At 41.7% G+C, this 20,195-nt stretch overlaps 1 protein-coding gene across 3 annotated transcripts; it reads right to left on the bottom strand.

Moving 5' to 3' along the window:
• Positions 1-110: 110 nt before the first annotated feature.
• UNC50 (unc-50 inner nuclear membrane RNA binding protein) lies at positions 111-20,137 on the bottom strand. Of its 3 annotated transcripts, none has more exons than XM_081155967.1 (6): positions 19,930-20,137; positions 18,809-19,092; positions 17,976-18,096; positions 2,991-3,130; positions 2,797-2,898; positions 111-1,116 (listed from the first exon to the last, which is right to left on the bottom strand). In XM_081155967.1, the coding sequence occupies exons 2-6, from the start codon at positions 19,086-19,088 to the stop codon at positions 980-982; spliced, it is 780 nt and encodes a 259-aa protein (XP_081012093.1). In that variant the 5' UTR covers positions 19,089-19,092; positions 19,930-20,137; the 3' UTR covers positions 111-979. The 3 variants fall into 3 exon arrangements, with proteins under 3 accessions (XP_081012093.1, XP_081012094.1, XP_081012095.1); XM_081155968.1 differs by having other exon boundaries at positions 17,976-18,015; positions 19,930-20,088; XM_081155969.1 differs by having other exon boundaries at positions 18,809-19,088; positions 19,930-20,083.
• Between the last annotated feature and the right edge of the window lie 58 nt (positions 20,138-20,195).

The raw sequence follows: 20,195 nt of genomic DNA, 5'->3' as shown, positions 1-20,195 counted from the left end.
TTGCATCCCTGTTTGTCTGTGCTACAGCTGTTCATGTGTGTTTGAAATAAAGAAGTTTAAAAGCCATGCTGAATTCAAGATTCCTTCTAATAAAAATAGGTAAGACTTCATGAAAAGCAAGTTCTTTATTTTATTTTTTTAACACTGATACAGTTATACACGAACTATTTTCAGTTAGAAAACAGCAGTGGATCTTCTATGTGGGTTTTAGAAAATCCTTAAAGAAAAAAGCTTTGATGTTAAGACAGTGGTTATCAGTGTGATGCAGATACTCATATATGTGCACTACAGAGCTCCCAAATTAAGAGGAGCCACCATGGGCCTCTTCACTCTTTGATTTATCGTTTTCATTCTCACCCAAGGAGTAAGGATATTTTTTTTCCATTGATTTTGAGAGATTGGAAGGGACCGGGGCAAGGGGACAGAACATTGATTGGTTGCCTCCCACATGCGCCTTAACCACTGAGCCACGCCGGCCTGGGCTGGTTTGGCTTTTTGTAGAGAAAATGCTGTTAAAGATATTTAGGGCCTGAAGGTTACACTGAGATGATATGCCCTCTGTAAATGTTTAAAGTACAGCCCCTTAGGAAATGGAGGCTGAGTAAGTGCCTTGTCAGTAAGTGGGGGGAGGGGGAGCATGATGATTACCATGTTCTCCAAAAAGAAGCTCTTTCAAAAAGAATTCATGTTAAAAAGTTTTACCTAATTTCCTCATCCCTTCAGTATTTTGTATATCATCCTTGTGCATGCAAATATTAGAATGAATAAAATGCATGCTTTAGTTTAAAAAATATTTATTATAGAAATGTACATTTAGTTTTAAGGAATGTATTTGACAATAGTGTTAACATATATTTCCTCAAATTCACAAACTTTATTTACACCTTTAAGATATCTACAATAAGAGTTTACTTACAAGTTTCATAAGAAATCACTTCCCCAATACTGTTGAAACAGCTAAGATGTCTCACTTTTTTTTTCATTTCACTCTGTACTTGTAGAAGGAACACAGTGTGTGGGTGAAGTTCCATCCTAGTGCTAGTGACAGCCCGTAGATCAGAACGAGAGGTGCAAATGGATAGAGGAGGATTACTGTATTTTTCAAAAATGGCAATGCTGGAAAATAAAACCAAATTCATTTTTTTGGAGGAGGAAACATGACTAACAAATGAACATTCTGAAAGACAGCTCTTCACTACATGTGAGGCCAAAGAGGAACGCGCATTTTCAATCAGTGAGATGATGCTATGCAGCCAAAACCATGCTAATCTTGCTATTCTGGGTTGCTTCCTTCCTCATGGCCGTGAAGAAACCTAGGAGAGGGGTTAGTTCAGCACAAAGGCTGAGAGAGAAGCAAATCCAGGACTAGGACAGGTTGAGAACAAGGGACAAACACCGTAAATATTATGAACTGGTGGTGAGTTTAAACTGTGACAGCTTCAGAAACCCTGAGTCCATCTTAAAGTACCAACAGAGATGGATGACGTTATAGGAAAAAAACCACTTCCAGCTCTTTGATTTTCCAATGTAGATATCGTTACAGCTCCACTGAGGGCGAGATCTCAGCTGGTATCCCAAGCTTTAGGAAAGAGCTGAAACTCAAACAGAATCTGTCCCCAATATCAATAGCCATGTCTGTTTCTTGCTCATTCCTACCCTGTGTGTGCTGAACTACAGGGAGTTACCAGGAGAGGGATCAAAAACCCACTCAGAAAGCACAATGCTGCAGCATGCTAATCACAGTATGACATGCCACACAGCTCCCCTGAACTGGAGAAGGGACTTCCAATACCCCACACAAGGTATTATAATTTGAGGGGATTAAGTCTCTGGCAAAGCAGCCATGGGGGTGGGACCAGTTCTGGGCAAGTTTGCATTTACAGTAAGGTTCTAATCATCCAGAGTGACAAGAAAGGGTTAAAAATGTACATAAGAATAAATTATAAGAGAAATCTCTAGGGTTAATTTAGCTCTATTTAATGGAGATTACTTCTTAAAGAGTAACGTAAATATGTTTCTCATTAAGGAAAATGAACTGACAGCAGGATTTAACAATAAATTTGCAAAATATCATCAGGTCAGTAGAAGCTGGGCCTAATCTGGGATCATCTACAGACCATATAGTGATTATATAAAAATGGAAAATGAGGCAAAGGTTCAAAAAAAAAAAAAAAAAATATTGATTTCAGAGAGAGGAAGGGAGAGGGGGAGAGAAACATCAATGATGAGTCATTGATTGGCTGCCTCCTGCACACCCCCTACTGGGGATTGAGCCCAAAACCTGGGCATGTGCCCTGACCAGGAATCGACCTTCTGTATCATAGGTCGATGCTCAACCACTGAGCCATGCTGGCCGGGCGAGGCAAAGGTTTTAAACACTGAAGTTCATATGCCTATGTGCCCATTCATCTGACCAACCCTTTCCTCTCTCTAACCTACCACTGGGGACTCAAACCCGAAAGCCTAGAGAAAGAGGAACCCGGTCACGGGTTCTTGGGGTAACATGGAGATAATATGGTTTACATGGTTCCTTGAAATGATTAAATTTGTTACATACCAGCTATGCCACTTTTGAGATGTGTGACCAGACCATGTTACTTAATGCCTTTGTGCTCGTTTCCTCATTTGAAAAATGGGGTAAGTAAACCTGTATTATATAATTAGGAAGATAAACTGAAAAAATATCAAACACTTGGGACAGTGCCTACAAGGGCTCAATAAAAGTAAGCTAACTGTATTACTGCTACAACTTTCCCCTTTTATGTTTTCAGTCAACCAAAAAAATTAATTACTTACCACTGTATCCCAGGAAGGTTATATAGATGTAATAACCAATAGCAATCAACCACAAGGTATTTCCAACCAAATATCCAATAAATGTGTCTGTCAGGATGACATCTGCCACAAAGAGACAACAATTCAGAGAGTTACTCTCTTTTCATTGCATACAATGAAGACCTTTTGAAAATATTTTGAGAACTGCTACTTACGGTTGATGAACAAAAGCTGGATGAAATGCAGAATGACTAGGAGAGGGTAAAACGCGTTCAAATGCACGTCGAAGGCATAGCCCCACTCCACATCATAGTCCCTGCTCTGCCGCTTCACCAAGTACTTGTTAGAGATAAACCTGAAGAGCAAAATTAGAATTTCTTTCACAATACAATAAAAATTCTAACAGTGTTTACTGACTGCCTTCTATGTACCAAGTGTTATTTCATATAGTGGGAATACAGCAATAAACAAAACACAAATCCCTGCCTTCACTCTAGCTGGTTGATCAGTGGTTAGAGCCGTCAGTCCATGGACTGAGGGCTTGGGGTTCGATTCCGGCCAACGGCATGTACCTCACTTGTAGGCTCGATCCCCAGCCCAGGTCGGGCGGCATGTGGGAGACAACCAATCTATGTGTCGTGTGTCTCTCACGTTGATGTTCCTCTCTCTCCCCCCGCCACCGCTCTCTTCCTTCCACTCTTTCTGAAAAAGCAATGGAAAAAATACCCTCAGGTGGGGATTAAAAAAAAAAATCCCTGCCTTCAATCTAGTGGGAGTAGACTGACAATAGAATATAAATATGTCAGATGGTATTATAGAAAAAAACAGGAAAAAACCAGTAGCCCTGGCTGGATGGCTCAATTGGTTGGAGCATTATCCCCTACACCAGAAGGTTGCAGGGTTTGATTCCCGATCAGATTACATACCCAGGTTGCAGATTCGATCCCCAGTCGGGGTGTGTACAGTAGGCAACTGACATTTCTCTCTCTCTCTCAAAATCAATGAAAACATGTCCTTGGCAGGGAAAGAAAGAAAAAGTGAAGAAGGATAGAGAATACAGAGTTGAAATGCAATGTTAGCTATGATGGTCATGAGAAAGTAACATCTGGGTGAAGACCCAAGGGCAGTGACAGGAATCACCCGGGACAGAGCATTCCAGGCACTAGGGAGGCCAATGCAGAGGTGGAGGAGATGGTGGAATACAGAAGGGGTGGCTGGCAGGACACCTGGCATGTCTGAGGAGTGGGTGAGGAAACCAGTGTGCCAGGAATAAATGAGCAGATTAGCAAGAAATGAAATCAGGAAAGAAACAGGGAGCCGGATCTTACAGAGTCTGTGGCCATTTTAAGACTTCTGTATTTTACTCTTGGTGAAATAAGAGATCACAGATTTCCCAGAAGGGACTTACTGTTTTGGCCAGGTTCCTCTGGCTGCCCTGAGAATAGACTACAGGGACAAGAGGGGAAGTTGAGAGGCTACTGCGAGAGGGATGAACGGTGCCAGCAGCAGAGGTGGGCCATGTGGGATAATACTCCAGTTACATGGCAGCACCAATAGGATTTGAAGTACCGGATGTGGAGTATGAGGGGGAAAAGCCAACGATGACTTATTTCTGCCTTAAACATGTGGAAGATCGAGCTGCCATTGACTGAGGTGGGAATGGCTGCTGAGAGAATGGTTCGGGGGCAGGAAGGAGAATGCAGGAGTTTGGACTTGGACCTGTTATGCGGAAGATGCCTATTAGAATGGACTAAGAAATATATAAAGCCCAAAGCTTAGGGAAGAGGGTCAAACAAGATATAAACTCATCAGTGTGACACTGTATTTAAAGCCAAGGGCCGGAATGAGGTCACCTACAGAATGTAGACTGAGACCAGGTCCAAGGCCAGAGAACCAGGAGGAACTAGTAAGAAAAGAGTGGCCAGTGATGTATCTAGCCATAGGAACAGCCACCGTTCCACAGTATGGCACACTAGTTAAATTATGAATGAATGAAAAGTAAAATATCGGTTTCTGGTACAAGATGGGGCATAGTAACACCTTAAACTCACTCCACGAACACATCGAATTTACACCCACAGAGCAATTCCCCCTGAGGAAGAACTGAGGGCTGACCGAACAGCTTCTGTACAACAAATGAGAGACCACACAAACAGTAGGAGAGAGAGACATGGTACTGATACTGAGGGAACCTCACCCCCAACAACAACCTGCAGTAGGGAGGGTTTTACTGAAGGGCCCACATGCAGACACCTGCCCTGGGGCATGGTGAAAAAGCTGATTAAAAGGCACACTATCTGCCAAAAAGGAGGGGAACTGTGGGAACTCTCTCCAGTGTCAGAGACACCACAGAGCACCAACTGGTGCCCTCCCCCTCGATCACATGGGCAGGACCATGATCCAAACACTCTAGCAAGGCAGCCAACGCTGTCAGTCCCACACCATCTCCTTGGCTTGTCCCTAGGTCTCCCAGCGGCCTTCCCCAACTACAGCGTTTCCAGCTGGCCTGCAAAGGTGACTCCAGCACAGTTTGTCCCTGTAACTTCCCAAGGCTCTCACATGCTCTAACTACAGCTCCCACTCCGTTATATATGGCTTGTCCCTGGGACTTCCACAGACCATGCCAGCTACAGCCCCAACCGGCCTGCCAAGGTACTCCTAGCGAGGACTGCCCCTGGGTCTCCCTGAGGCAAGCACCCACTACAACTAAAGCTCCAGGCCCCGGTGTGGCTTGCCCCTGGGACTCTCCACAGCCCTAGACCGTCTAACTGCAGCTCCAGCCAGCCAGCCAGCCAGCCAACATGGCCCCAGGGAGGCTGGACCCCAGGACCCCTGTGGCCTGAGCTGGCTCCAACTGTATGTAGCCCCAGCTCATCTGCCAAGGCAGCCCCAAATAGCTTGCCCCTGGGACTCCCTGTAGACTGTACCCGCTCCAACTCCAACCAGTTGGCCAAGACAACCCTGGTGCAGATTGACCCTGAGTCTCCCTACAGCACACGCACGCTCCAACTCCAGCTGCCCCTCCAAAGACACCAACCATGCAGTTTACAAAGGGGAAGCTCCTACACAAGGCTACTCCTGCAACACTGGGAGAGGTTGCTGTTTTGCCTAATTCATAGAAACAAACACCGAGAAAGAACCAAAATGAGACCAAAAAATATGTTTTAAACAAAAGATCAAGATAAGACCCCAGAAAAACAGGAAAAAGCAGTCTACTAGATAAAGACATCAAACACTGATAAGGATGCCCCCAAAACTTGGAAGAATAGATGAACTCAGAACAGCAGCAAAAAGAAAATATAAAATAAAACCAATCAGAATTGAACAATAACTGAAATGAAAAATACACTAGAGGGAACCAAGAGCAGATTAGTTGATGCAGAAGAACAAGTCTGAGCTGGAAGACAAAGTGGAAATCACCCAATTGCACTAGCAAATAGAAAAAAATAAAACAGAGAAAGAGAACTCTGGTCAAGGTGGCAAAGTAGGTCAACTCTGAGCTTGACTCCTCTCAAGATCACACCAAAATTACGACTAAATTATAGAACCACTGAGAACCTCTTGAAGTCTAGCTGAACAGACTGTTATAATCAAAGATACAGAGAAGCAGCCACATCAAGACTGTAGGAGGGGTGGATACTTGGACATGGCAGGTCCTGCACCCATGGTGTGGATTTACGAAATGGGAGGGATATGTTGGCTACGGAGGTCCACCCAGAGGGACGAGGTGTCACAGCCCCACATGGGACTTCCCATATCTGGCTGTGCAAACCAGCTGGGATAGTGTCCAAAGACAAGGGGCTGCTAGAAACAAAGGCGCTGCTCTTAAAGGGAACACACATAGACTCACTCACAAACTTACTCTTTAAGCTAGTACAGTGGCCACAACGCGAACAGTGCCAGACACATACTGGGAAGAGATGAATGAACTAACTTGAGGGTGAGGGCTGGGGGGGCAGGGGTCAGGACAACTCTCACTAAGGACGGATGTGCTGGCAGACACCATTGTTCCTTGGTTATCTCTCTTCCCACCCATCCAGCCCTGTGTATGTGGGCACCAAATCTGTGCTCTCCATAAAACTAATATTTTCCCTCTGCCCTGATCATCCTAAGACCCCACCCAAGTTGCTCACAGGGCCCTTGCCTCTTCAGACAGCTCCTCCACATAAGCAGCCTGCCCTGGCTTGCACTGCAGACTTTCCTCACAATCTGCAAACCTCACACAAGTGGTGGCTGTCCTAGGCTTGCCCTACAGACTTTCCCAAAGTTCCGCAAACCCTGTATAAGCAGCAGCCGGGTCCTCAGCATGCATTGTAGCTCTTCCCAAGCGGCCCCAAGCCTAGTACCAACAGAAACCAATCTCGACGTGCATTCTAATTCCCATCAGATGGCCCCAAGCCTGGCATAGGTGGAAACCAGTCTTAGCCTGTAATGTAGTTCCAACTAAGAGGCCATAAGCCAAGCACAAGTGGCAGCTGATCTCAGCTTGCATCAGTAGGGCACAGTAAAGTGTCCCATCATGGCACAAAAGGCAGGCAGCCTCGGTTTGCAGTACAGCCTCTCCCAGACACCTCCAAGCCCAGTACAAGCAACCGCAGATCACTTTACAGTTTTTACCAAGAGGCATCAAGCCTAGCATAAGTGGTGGCTCACCTTGGACTGCACCAGAGTCCCTCTCAAGAGGCTCCAGCCTCAACAAACCTAGTGGATGGCTTCATGCCACACCAGAGCACCACCCAACCAGTTCCACAAATGGTGTACCCAAAGGGCAGCTTCAGCTGGCACCACAGCCATGCTAAAGTAACAACCGATCTGTGGGGGTCAGCAATTAGTCTGCTGTAGTTACATCCAGCCCTCACAGCCAGTCAGCCAGAGAGTAAACACCACCAAATGACTTGCCTGCAGCAATCAAGGCACAACTACAACAGGAGGGCACACACAACCCACACAGGGAAAACCCCTGGAGCAACTGGCTCAGGTGACCAGAAAGACTGTCACTGTGCCCCACAGGGCACTTTGGGCATAAGGCTACTCTGTCAAGACCAGGACACACAGCATATCTACCTAAAACATAGTTACAAACACAGAGGTCAGCCAAATGAGGAGACAAACAAACCTGTCCCAAATAAAAGAGCAGGCAAAACTCCAGAAGAACTAAACAAAATGATGTCAATTTACCAGATGCAGAGTTCAAAACACTGCATATAACAGTATGCAATGAACTTGAAAGAACAGATGAACTCAGGAAAAACTTCAAAAAGATACAAAAACATAAGGAGATGGAAAACAGAAACAAGAGCTAATCAGAACTGAAGAATACAATAACTGCAGGGAAGAACAGACTAGAAGGAATCAACATCAGGTTAGATGAAGCAGAGGATCGAATCAGTGATGTGGAAGACAAGGTAGTAAAAAAACACCCAATCAGAATAGCAAAAAAGAAAAAGGAATTTTAAAAAATGATAGTTTAAGGGCTCTCTGGGACAACATCAAGCCTACCAATATTTGCACCATAAGGGTTCCAGAAGAAGACAGAAAAATATGGACTGGAAACCTATTTGAAGAAATAATAATGGAAAACTTCCCTAACCTGGCAAAGGAAATATACATACAAGTCCAGGAAGTGCAGTGTGTCCCCAACAAGATAAACCCAAAGAGGACCACACCAAGACACATCATAATTAAAATGCTACAGGTTAAAAAAAGAAAATCTTAAATATATCAGAGAAAAGCAGTCAGTTATATATAAGGGCACCCTTTACCATAAGACTGTCAGCTAATATCTTAACACAAACTCTGCAGGCCAAAAGGGATTGGCACAAAATATTTCAAGTGTTGAAAGACCAAAACCTACAACAAGATTACTACTCTTAATCAGCAGGATATCATTTAGAATTGAAGAAATAAAGTGTCCCAGACAAGAAAGACTGAATGAGTTCCTCACCACAATACCAGACTTACAAGAAATGTTAAAGGGGCCTTCTTTAACTAGAAAAGATTAAAAAGTATGAATAAAAAATATATAGGAAAGAAAAAAAATCTCACTGAAAAAGGCCAACACTTAGCAAAAACTGTGGATCAACCAAGTTAGTACAAAGGTTAAAAGACAAAAGTAGAAATTACAATAATAAATTAAGGGATATACACAAACAAAATGGGAGGGGGTGACTAAAAATTGTGTTCTAAATTAAGTGACCACCAACTTGAAACAGACTCGTATAAACAGTCCTTCTATTGGTATATAGAAGCACATGGTGAAAAACAAACCAAAAAATCTACAAGAGATGTGCACAAAATCAGATGTGCACAAAATAAGGAGAAAGGATTCCAAACACAACACTACAGAAAATCATCAACATACAAGAGAAGAGCAAGAAAGTATGAAAGGAACAGAGAAAAACTAAAAACAACCAGAAAACTGATAAAATGGCAATAATGGCATACCTATCAAATTACTTTCAATGTAAATAAACTAAATGCTCCAATCAAAAGACATAGGGTGGCTGAATGGATTAAGAAAATTAGACCTGTGCATATGCTTGCCTACAAGAGACCCACTCCAGATCAACACACATGCACGCACTGAAACTAAAAAGGGTGACAAAGGTATTTTATGCAAATGGAAACAAGCAAAAAGAGTTGGGGTAGCAATATCTATATCAGACAAAACAAAGTTTAAAACAAAAGCTGTAACAAGAGACCAGAAATAATGAAATGGAGACAAACAACTTATCAAACATAGAGTTCAAAATAATGGTTATAAAAATGCTCAAGGAACTTAGAATTACATGAAACTTAGTGGGAACTATGACAGCATGAAAAAGGAAATAGAAAACCACGAACAAGAACCAGTCGTAAATGAACAATACTGTATCTAACATCAAGATTACACTGAAAGGAATTAAAAGTAGACTGGATAAAGCAGAGGACTGAATTAGTGACTTGGAAGACAAGGTAGAAATAAACACCCAATGAGGGCATAAAATAAAAGAATTAAAAAGCAGATGGATAGCTTAAGGGAACTTTGGACAACATGAAATGTAACAACATTCACACCACACAGGTACTAAAAGGAAAAGAATGGGAGCAAGGAACAGGGAACCTGTTTGAAGAAATAATGACAGAAAACGTCCCTGACTTGGTGAAGAAAAAAGCCAAGTTCAGGAGTCACAGAGAGTACCAATTAAGATGAACCCAAAGAGATCCACACCGAGGCACATCATAATTAAAATGGCAAATGCCAAAAACAAAGAAAGAACCTTAAAGGCAGCAAGAAAGACAAAAAGTTACCCACGAGGGAGTTCCCATTAGACTGTCAACTGATTCTCAATAGTAACATTTCAGGCCAGAAGGGAGTGACATGAAGTATTCAAAGTAATAAAAAGCAAGGGCCTGAATCCAAGATTACTCTATTCGGCAAGGATATCATTTAAAATTGAAGTTGAAAAAAGAGCTTCCAAGACAAAAAAGGCTAAAGGAGTTTATCACCACCAAACCAGCAATGAAAGAAATGCTGCAGGTAATGGTATAAGAATAATAATAGAAACACAGCCATAAAGAATAAAAATGGCAATAAATAAGTACCTAACAATAACAACTTTAAATGTAAATAGCTTAAATGCTCAAATCAAAAGACATAGGGTAGCTGAATGGATAAGAAAACATGACCCATATATATGCTGTATACAAAAGACCTACCTCAGAACAAAAAACTCACACCGGATGAGAGTGAAGGTACAGAAAAAAATGGTAACGAAAAAAAAAGCTGGAATAGCAATACTCATATCTGACAAAATATACTTCAAAATGACGGCCACAACAAGAGACAAAGAAGGTCACTACATAATACTAAAGGGATCAATACAAGAGGATATAACCCTGGTAAACATGTATGTACCCAATATAGGAGCACCCAAGTATATTAAAAAAAAAAATTTCTTAAGAACTTTGAGGGAGAAATTTACAGCAATACAACCATAGCAGGGGACTTTAACACCCCACTGACTTCACTGGATAGATCTTCCAGACAAAAAAAATCAACAAGGAAACAGTGATCCTAAATGACACACTAGATACGATGGAATTAATTGACATTTACAGAACATTCCACCCCAATGCTACAGAACATACATTCTTCTCAAGTGCACATGGGGGGACATTGTCTAAGATAGACCACATGTTAGGACATACAACAAATCTATAGTAGTTCAAGAAGATTTGAAATTACATCAAGCATCTTTTTGGATCACAATGGCATGGAATTAGAAATCAACTACAATAAAAGCACTCAAAAAACATCCAAACACATGGAGGCTAAATAGCATGTTATTAAACAATGAATGGGTTACCAATGAGATCAAGGAAGAAATAAAAAACTTCATGGGAAGAAATGAAAATAAATACACAACAACCCAAAATCTATGGGACACGGCAAAAACAGTCCTGACAGGGAAGTTCATTGCACTATAGGCCTCCTCAAAAAACAAGAAAAATTTCTAATAGACTATCTAATCCAACAACTTAAAGAATTACACAGAGAACAACAAGAAAAGCCTAGAGAAAGTAGAAGGAAATAAAGATCAGAACAGAAATAAATGACACTGAGACTAAAAAAAAACAATACAAAAGATCAATGAAATGAAGAGCTGGTTCTTTGAAAAGATAAACAAGATTGATGCAAATTAAAACTACAATGAGGTTATCACCTCACACCTGTCAGAACAGCTGCCATCAATAAGCCAACAAGTGCTGGTGAGGATGTGGACAAAAGGGAACCCTAGTGCACTGCTGGTGGGAATGCAGACTGGTGCAACTTGTGGAAAACAGTATAGAGGTTCCTCAAAAAATTAAAAATGGAACTGCCACTTGACCTAGCGATCTCACTTCCCAGGAATATATCCCATTCCCCCTCCAGCCAGCCCCTACCACACCCCAGGCATTCACCACACTACTGTCTGTGTCATAGGATATGCATATAAGTATGTAAATTGTTTGGTTAATCTCTTCCCATCCCTGCCCCCTTCCTTTCCCTCTGACATTTGTCAGTCTGTTCTGTGCCTCCATGCCTCTGGACCTATTTTATTGGTCAGTTTATTCTGTTCATTAGATTCCACAAATAAATTAGATCATGTAATATTTTTCTTTCTCTGACAGTCTAATTTCACTTAGCATAATAATCTCCAGGTCCATCTACGCTGTCTCAAAGGGTAAGAGATCCTTCTTTTTTACAGCTTCATGGTATTGCACTGTGTAAATGTACCATGGCTTTATTATCCACTCATCTACTGATGGGTATCTGCGTTTTAAATTTTAACTATCATAAATAATGCTGCTATGAACATGGTGAATGCCTGGGGTGTGGTAGGGGCTAGGTGGAGAGGAGTAAAGGAAGAGCAGGAATGGGAGACATGTATCAATAAAAATATATATATATTTTAAAGTTTAGGAGAATGAAGATTATATCCAAAGGAAGTAGAAAGAAAAAAAGGAAAAGCCTGTGTGAAAATGACACTGAGCCCTAGCTGGTTTGGCTCAGTGGTCAGCCTGTAGACTGACCCCTGGGTTTGATTCTGGCCAAAGGCACACACCTCAGTTGCAGGCTCAATCTCCAGCCCCGGTTGGGATGTGAGTGGGAGGCAACCAATTGATGTGTCTCTCTCACATCGATGTTTTTTTCTCTTTCTCCCTTCCACTCTCTCTGAAATACAATGTAAAAAATATCCTCGGGTGAGGAGGGAGGGAAGGGAAAGGAAGAAGAAAGAAAGAGAGAGAGAGAGAGAGAGAGAAAGAGAGAGAGAAAAAGAGAGAGAAAGAGAGGGAGAAAGAGAGAGAAAGAGAGAGAGAGAGAGAGAGAGAGAGAGGAAGAAAGGAAGGAAGAAAGGAAGGGAGAGAGAGAGAGAGAGAGAGAAAGAAAGAAAGAAAGAAAGAAAGAAAGAAAGAAAGAAAGAAAGAAAGAAAGAGAGAAAGAAAGAGAGAAAGAGAGAAAGAGAAAGAGACAGAGAGAGAGAGAGAGAGAGAGAGAGAGAGAGAGAAAGAAAGAAAGACAGAAAGACAGAAAGACAGAAAGACAGAAAGACAGAAAGACAGAAAGAAAGAAAGAAAGAAAGAAAGAAAGAAAGAAAGAAAGAAGAAAGAAAGAAAGAAAGAGAGAGAGAGAGAGAAAGAAAGAAAGAGGGGAAGAAAGGAAGGAAGGGAGGGAGGGAGGGAGGGAGGGAAGGAAGGAAGGAAGGAAGGAAGGAAGGAAGGAAGGAAGGAAGGAAGGAAGGAAGGAAGGAAGGAAAGAAAGAGAGAGAGAGAGAGAGAGAGAGAGAGAGAGAGAGGGAGGGAGGGAGGGAGGGAGGGAGGGAGGGACAAAATTAATGATATTGAAAGGAATAAAAACAAGACAAAAAGAAAAAAAAAAATTAGTGGCCTTAAAAGACACTTTAGACCAGATGGACTTAATTGATATTTTTAGCACATTTCACCCAAAAGCAGCAGAATATACATTATTTCAAGTGTACACTGAACATTTTCCACAACAGACCACATGTTGGGCCACAAAATAAATCTCAATAAATTTAAGAAGACTGAAATCATATCAGGCATCTTTTCTGATCACAATAAACTAGAAATCAATTGCAAGAAGAAAACTGGAAACACACACAAACCCATGGAGGCTAAATAACATGGCACTAAACAATAAATGGGTTAACAAGATCAAGGAAGAAATCAAAAGAAACCTTGAGACAAAAAAAAATGAAAAAACAAAAAAATGTCCCAAATCTATGGGACACAGCAAAAGCAGTTCCAAAAGGGAAATTCATAGCAATAAAGGCCTACTTTAAGAAACAAGAAAAATCTCAAACAAGCTACCCTTATACCAAAAGGAACTAAGAAAAGTAAGTAAGGAAATAATAAAGATCTGAGAGGAAATAAATGAAATAGAGTGTAAAAGAAAAAAAGAAAAGAAATGCCCTGTCAGGGCACATGCATAGGTTGCAAGTTTGATCCCCAGTACAGGGAGGGCATGCAGGAAGCAGCCAATCAATGTTTCTCTCTCATTAATGGTTCTTTCTCTCTCTCCCTCTCCCTTTCTTCAAAAAAAAGTCAATAAAAACATATTTAAAAAAAGAGAAAGATAAATATAACAGAAAAACCTTCAGCCAGAGTCATCAAGAAAAAAAGAGGAAAATTGGAAAGCCACATGCAAAAGAATGCAACTGGACTTCAGTTTGTCCCCATGAACAAAAACTAACTCAAAATGGATCTAAGATTTAAATATAAGATCTAAAACAATAAATTACATAGAAAAAAAACATAGGTACTAAACTGATGGACTTGGTCTTGGAGAAGATTTTATGAATTTGATCCCAAAGGCAAAAATAAATGAAAGGGCACAACCCAAGGACACGGATAATGATGGGGAGAGGGACTGGGGAGGGGGATGGGACGGGGTGGAACAGGTCATTGGGGGAGAAAAAGGGACATCTATAATATTTTAAACAAAAATAAAATTTAAAAATATAAAATAAATGAATGAATGAATGAATGGAACTGTATCACACTAAAAAGTTTCTGCACAACAAAAGAAACGGCCAACAAAAACAAAAAGGCAACCAACTGAATGGGAGAAGACATTTGCAAACAACAGCTCTGACAAGGAGTTAGTATCCAAAATATATAAACAACACCAAACAAGTGAGCAATCCAATTAAAAAATGGACAAGGACCTGAACAGACATTTCTCTCAATAAGACATAAAAACAGCCAATAGACATAAAAAAGATGCTCAACTTCATTAGCTATTAGGAAAATGCAAATCAAAACTAAAATGAGATATCAATTCACGCCTGTTAGAATGGGTATTATCAACAAAACAAGTAATGACAAGTGTTGGAAAGGTTGTGGAGAAAAAGGAACCCTCATTCAATGGGGTAGTGGGAATGTAGACTAGTACCGTCACTATGGAAAACAGTCTGGCAGTTCCTCAAAAAATTAAGAATAGAGTTACCATATGACCCAGAAATTCCTCTTCTGGGTATCCGAAAAATTTGAAAACATTTATTTGCAAAGATATATGCACCCCTATATTCATTAGGCATTACTGATGGTGGCCAAGACATGGAAACAACTAAAGTGTCATACACAGATGAATGGATAAAGAAGATGTGTTACATATATATAATGGAACACTACTCAGCCAAAAGAAAGTATGAAATACTGCCACTGGCAACAACATGGATGGATCTTGAGAATATGCTAAGTGAAATAAGTCAGTCAGAAAAAGAACCATATGAGTTCACAAATATGTGGGATATAAAAACTGAAATTAACAACTGAACAAATAAGAAAAATAAACAAAAACTCATATACACAGACAACAGTATGATGGTTACCAGAGCGGAAGCGGGGTGGAGGGATAGTAAAAGGTAAAGCGGCCCAAACATGTGATGACAGAAGATAATTTGACTTTGGATGGTGGGCATACAATACAATGCAATATACAGATCATGTATCACGTATCACAGAAATATACACTTGAAAATTATTAATCTTACTGAGCAATAACACCCCAATAAATTTAATTAACAGAAAAAAGGAAAAGAGAGGATCCAAATAAAATAAAAAGTGAAAGATAAGTGACACCCAACACCACAAAAATACAAAGGATTATAAGGAAATAGTACAAACAATTACATGCCAACAAACTGGACAACCTGGAAGAAATGGATAAATTCTTAGAAACACACAATCTTCAAACACTGAGTCAAGAAGAACCAGAAAATGTGAACAGAGCAACTAACGGAATTGAATCAGTAATCAAAAAACTCCCAATAAACAAAAGCACTAGACCAGATGGCTTCACAGGTGAATTTTACCAAACATTCAAAGAATTAATACCCATCCTTCTCAAACTATTCCAAGAAATTGGAGAGGAAAGAAGGCTCCCAAGCTCATTTTATAAAGCCAGCATTATCTTGATACCCAAACCAGACAAAGACATTACAAAAAAAAAATTATACACAGATACAAAAATCCTGAATAAAATATTAGCAAACTGAATTCAGCAATACATTAAAAAGATTATACACCATGATCAATGGGGATTTATTCCCAAGATGGAAGGCTGGTTCAATATCCATAAATCATTTAACATGATATACCACATAAACAAAATAAAGGATAAAAATCACATGATCATATCAATAAATTCAGAAAAATAATTTGGCAAAATCCAGGACTCGTTTATGATAAAAACTCTTAGCAAAGTGGGAACAGAGGGAATATACCTCAACATACTAAAGGCCATATATGGCTAACCCATGGACACCATCATACTTGATAGGCAAAAACTAAAAGCGTTTCCCTCTTAAGTCCGCTTTCACCACTCATATTCAACATGGTACTAGAAGTCCCAGCCACAACAATCAAACAAAAAGAATAAATAAAAGACATCCAAATTGGCAAGGAAGAAGCAAAACTCATTATTTGCAGATGATGTATCTTCATCAGGTACTCAGTGTCACCCTATACTCTCAGACCTAGTGTACTGCCCACATTTCTATGTCTTTGAAGTTGGTACTAGAAATCATCAATCCCCCAAACACCTCCTTATGCTGGTTCCTGTGGTGCCTCTGGGATGACCACAATCATATGTCATCATTTCTTATTTTTAGCTCCTTACACCATTCACAAGACAACATAGGTTCTCAAAAACATGAGTCCTTTTTTTTTTAATCCTCACCCAAGGATATCCTTTCCATTGCTTTTCAGAGAGAGTGGGAGGGAGGAAGAGAGAAACATCGATGTGAGAGCCACACTGATTGGTTGCCTCCCACACACACCCCAACTGGGGCCACGGATCCAGCCTGCAACCAAGGTACATGCCCTTGGCTGGAATCGAACCCAGGACCCTCTAGTCTGCAGGCTGACACTCTAACCACTGAGCTAAACCAGCTAGGACCATACTGAGTCCTTTTCAATTTAACTTACACTATCATACAGAGTCATACCAGAGGTACTAAACTCCAGGATGACTTGGTTTCTGAGGCCCTCCAGAGTCAGTGCATTCATGCAGAATGCTTGCTACAAACTAAACTATTCCTCTGAAAGCCGTATTTATTGAAGTTTTTCCATATACCATGTTTTGACAATAAATAAGTGATGTACATTAGCAGTATTACTTTTAAGCCAGATTTTAGAATTTTAGATTAACAATTTATTGACTAGCATATACAAAACCTGTACTGTACTAGAAAGAAGTTATAAAGGAAAATAAAAGGTTGGTATCTTCACAGATTATATAGTCTCAGAATTTTGTTAAAAATATTAATAGCTACCGTTTATTGAGCACTTACTATATGCCAGGTGCTTTTCCTACCACAAGCTTCTCAAATACCTTGCAAAATAGATAATTCCATTTTATAAAAGAGAAGTCTGGGACTAAGAGTTATACAGTAAATGACTGAACTGGCATTTGAACCCAAGTGTCTCTGTGACTAAAATGCTCCATAGTGTTTTCTCTGATATACACTGACTACCAGGCCTACTCAACCACAGGCCATCTAAGCTCACCCACCACATCCATTCTCATCATTCAGCATGCCAACCACATAGGAGCCCTGTATTGGTTAGAACAATGAAAAACCAAACACCAGATTTACACTCAGTACACTGTTGTTTGAAACTAAACCTAGACAAAGTCAGACTGAGAACCCTTTTAATAAAACCTCTATGTATGTGTCTCTCTCCTTCAGCAGGAAGGAACCAGAAGTTTAATGAAAAAAATTATTTTCAAGTGTGCTCCATTTAATATGAAAAACTCAGAGTAAGATTCCATGACATAACCTTCTAGATCTCATACACTTAGTGGTGACCAACTGACAAATGAAGCAGAAAAATGAGCCAGCATACAGACAACTTAAGCAGAATTGGCTAACTGTATGATATTTTTGCAAAATCAGGGATTTTGTCAGTAGGATACAATCATTTCATTTCCCTTATTTGCTGCATGCACTTTGACAATACAGACCATACTTTAGAGTATTTTCTTACATGGGGTAGACCCAAGAGGGCAAGTTACACCAATCCTGTCAGTCAAAATGGATGCTCTCAGTTCACCTATCTTGTTTCAATTTCCATCAACTACTGTATCTGTGAAGTAAGTCCCAAAGGAGGCCCTACAGCAGTATGTGAAGAACCAAAGGTATGGTACTTACCACATCAGAGTTGAGATGAGAAGACCAACGCCCACACAATCTATGAATACAACCCAAAGGAGAAGCTTTATCATCTTAAAAAATCCCATGTCCAGCACAAAGCCAAATCCTACAGTGGACACTGAAAGAAAGATTTACAAGATTTGTTCAGGCACTTTGCAAGGTTCTGGGGATATTGGGGACAGTCTCTCCCTCCAGATCCCCTCAGTCCAATGGGGGAGAGACATCTAAACAACACTCCCAAGATCTATTCTATGTGATTAAGAAATGCACACTAACTTGAACACAGAAGGGCCACTGAGATATCTCAAGATTACCAAGGAGGCCCCTGTCTGTCTGTGGTTCACTAGGGTGGCCCAGCTTTTCAATTAAAGGTAAAAATCTGCACACTTCAACACCCTAAAGGCTTTTGCTATATACTACTGGAGAACTTGAAAGTAGTTTTTCTCAAGTTCCTATCAGTACTTTTAGAACTCTCCCTCTGGATTTCCCTGATTATGAAAAGCAATTTCCAATCTTTACACTCCTTTTCACAGTAAGTTTGCATTTGGGTATCGATGTATTTATCACAGTAATTACAAGACATGGGGTGACTCTGTCCCTCTGCTTTTTAATGTTCCAAGGTAACAGTTTACTCTGGCAACTGCTCGGGCCGTTTAGAACCAGGAAGAATACAGCCTTCTTTCCTGTGAGATTTGTGAGGCTTCAGAAAAGAGGAACAGCTTTAAATATCCCCAAATTCTGACCCACAACAGTTTATAACAAGAGTCCCCAAATGACAAATCCGATCAAACAATTTGTTTTTCAACTACTGCAGATCAACTAACACTTACCACACAGCCAGATACTTAATAGGACCAAAAAAGCTGGGTCATCTCTAGCCCACTGATCCTTTGTCTGCTTTCGATAATGAAAGTTTCTATAAACCCTCTGCGGGGAAGTGAACAGGTAGAGCATCTGCCAGGCAGCAAACTCAAAGTCCATTTGCCGAAAACGAAAAAGCCTTCTCAGGTATTTGTAGCGCTTTGCTCCCGCCGTGTGTCTTGCTGCATCCCTGGAATTCAACGCTCCATTCCCCTGCAGTGGGGAACTCACTGAAGTACTTGGTAACATCTTCCTATGGGGGGGAAAAAGTCTTTTACTAGTAATATAAAGAAAGTGTTGGCTACCAGAACTCCTTTCCATATAGGAAGGAGGTCACCTGACATTTCCGCCCCATTCCTTGAGAAAAGTCAGTGGTGACAGTGGTCAAGGGCAGCACCACACCATTAACACCTATACAGGGGCCATACTTCAATCCTCAGACAGTCCTGACAAAGAGAGACAAAGACAGACTGATTGACTCAAATTTGAATAAGAGAGAGAGAGAGAGACTCAAATTCAAATTCCGCCTCTCAATCCCGTGCTCTTAAGCACCAAGCCTTTAAGAAGTAAACGACCTAATCACACCGGTGGTCCATCAAAGCATTCCCAGCAGGCAACTCGCTCACTAGAAGGTGATATAAAAATAAAGCAAAACTAAAATTCAGTGTTTTGCTCCATGAATAGGTCAGCAGGGGAAACGACACCGTGGGAGACCGGTCGAACCACTCCGAAACCAGGTGAGCGCAGTCACCGCCCGGCCCCCACGCCCCGGCGGCCGGGTCTCCAGCCGCAGGCCGCGCCCCGTCAGGCTCAGCCGCGCCCGCCACCCCGGACGCAGGGTAGGAGCGCTTTGCAGGGTAAGTACATCCGAAACACTGCCTGGGGTAGTCTCAAAGTAAACATTACTCGCAGTTTCTCCGATATTCAACTCTAGCTGAGGGTCCCAGGTGTTATCCCGCCACCCCACCCCCACCACGCCCCTCTGGCCCAGCAGCGGGCCCACTGTCTCACTCCAGGGCCGAGGGCCGTCGGAGGATAAGGCAGCGGGCGAGCCCGAGCCGCGGCGGACGCAGCGCCCCTCAGGACTCACCGGGAGCCCCGCGGCGGCCTCCACCGGCTGCACACGAGCCAGCCACCTCGGCCAGGCAGCCGAGCTTACAGCCGCCGGACCAATTTCCCTTCCCGAAACGTAGACAGCTCCTACTTCCGCCGCGCGCGGCCTCTCGGGACTCGTAGCCCCGGCGAGCTCGCCGGAAGTCGCCGCTGCCGGCTTCCGGTTCCCTGCGTAGGGGGCGTGGCTCACACGCAGCCAGGTGGCGGCGGTTGTGGACGGGAGCGGTGCTGGCTGAGGCGCCG

The sequence above is a fragment of the Miniopterus schreibersii genome (assembly GCF_964146895.1).
Source record: "Miniopterus schreibersii genome assembly, chromosome: 13".
Taxonomy (NCBI): Eukaryota; Metazoa; Chordata; class Mammalia; order Chiroptera; family Miniopteridae; genus Miniopterus; species Miniopterus schreibersii.
This window is presented reverse-complemented; position numbering and strand designations above follow the sequence as displayed.

Bases quoted from the DNA above. Each gene is read 5' to 3' on its own strand.
- UNC50 (XM_081155967.1), bottom strand. From the start codon at position 19,088: ATGTTACCAAGTACTTCAGTGAGTTCCCCACTGCAGGGGAATGGAGCG. The intron at 18,097-18,808 runs GTAAGTGTTAGT...TCTTTCTTTCAG, and splicing joins ATTAAGTATCTGGCTGTGTG to TGTCCACTGTAGGATTTGGC. The intron at 2,899-2,990 runs GTAAGTAGCAGT...TCTTTGTGGCAG, and splicing joins CCAGCTTTTGTTCATCAACC to ATGTCATCCTGACAGACACA.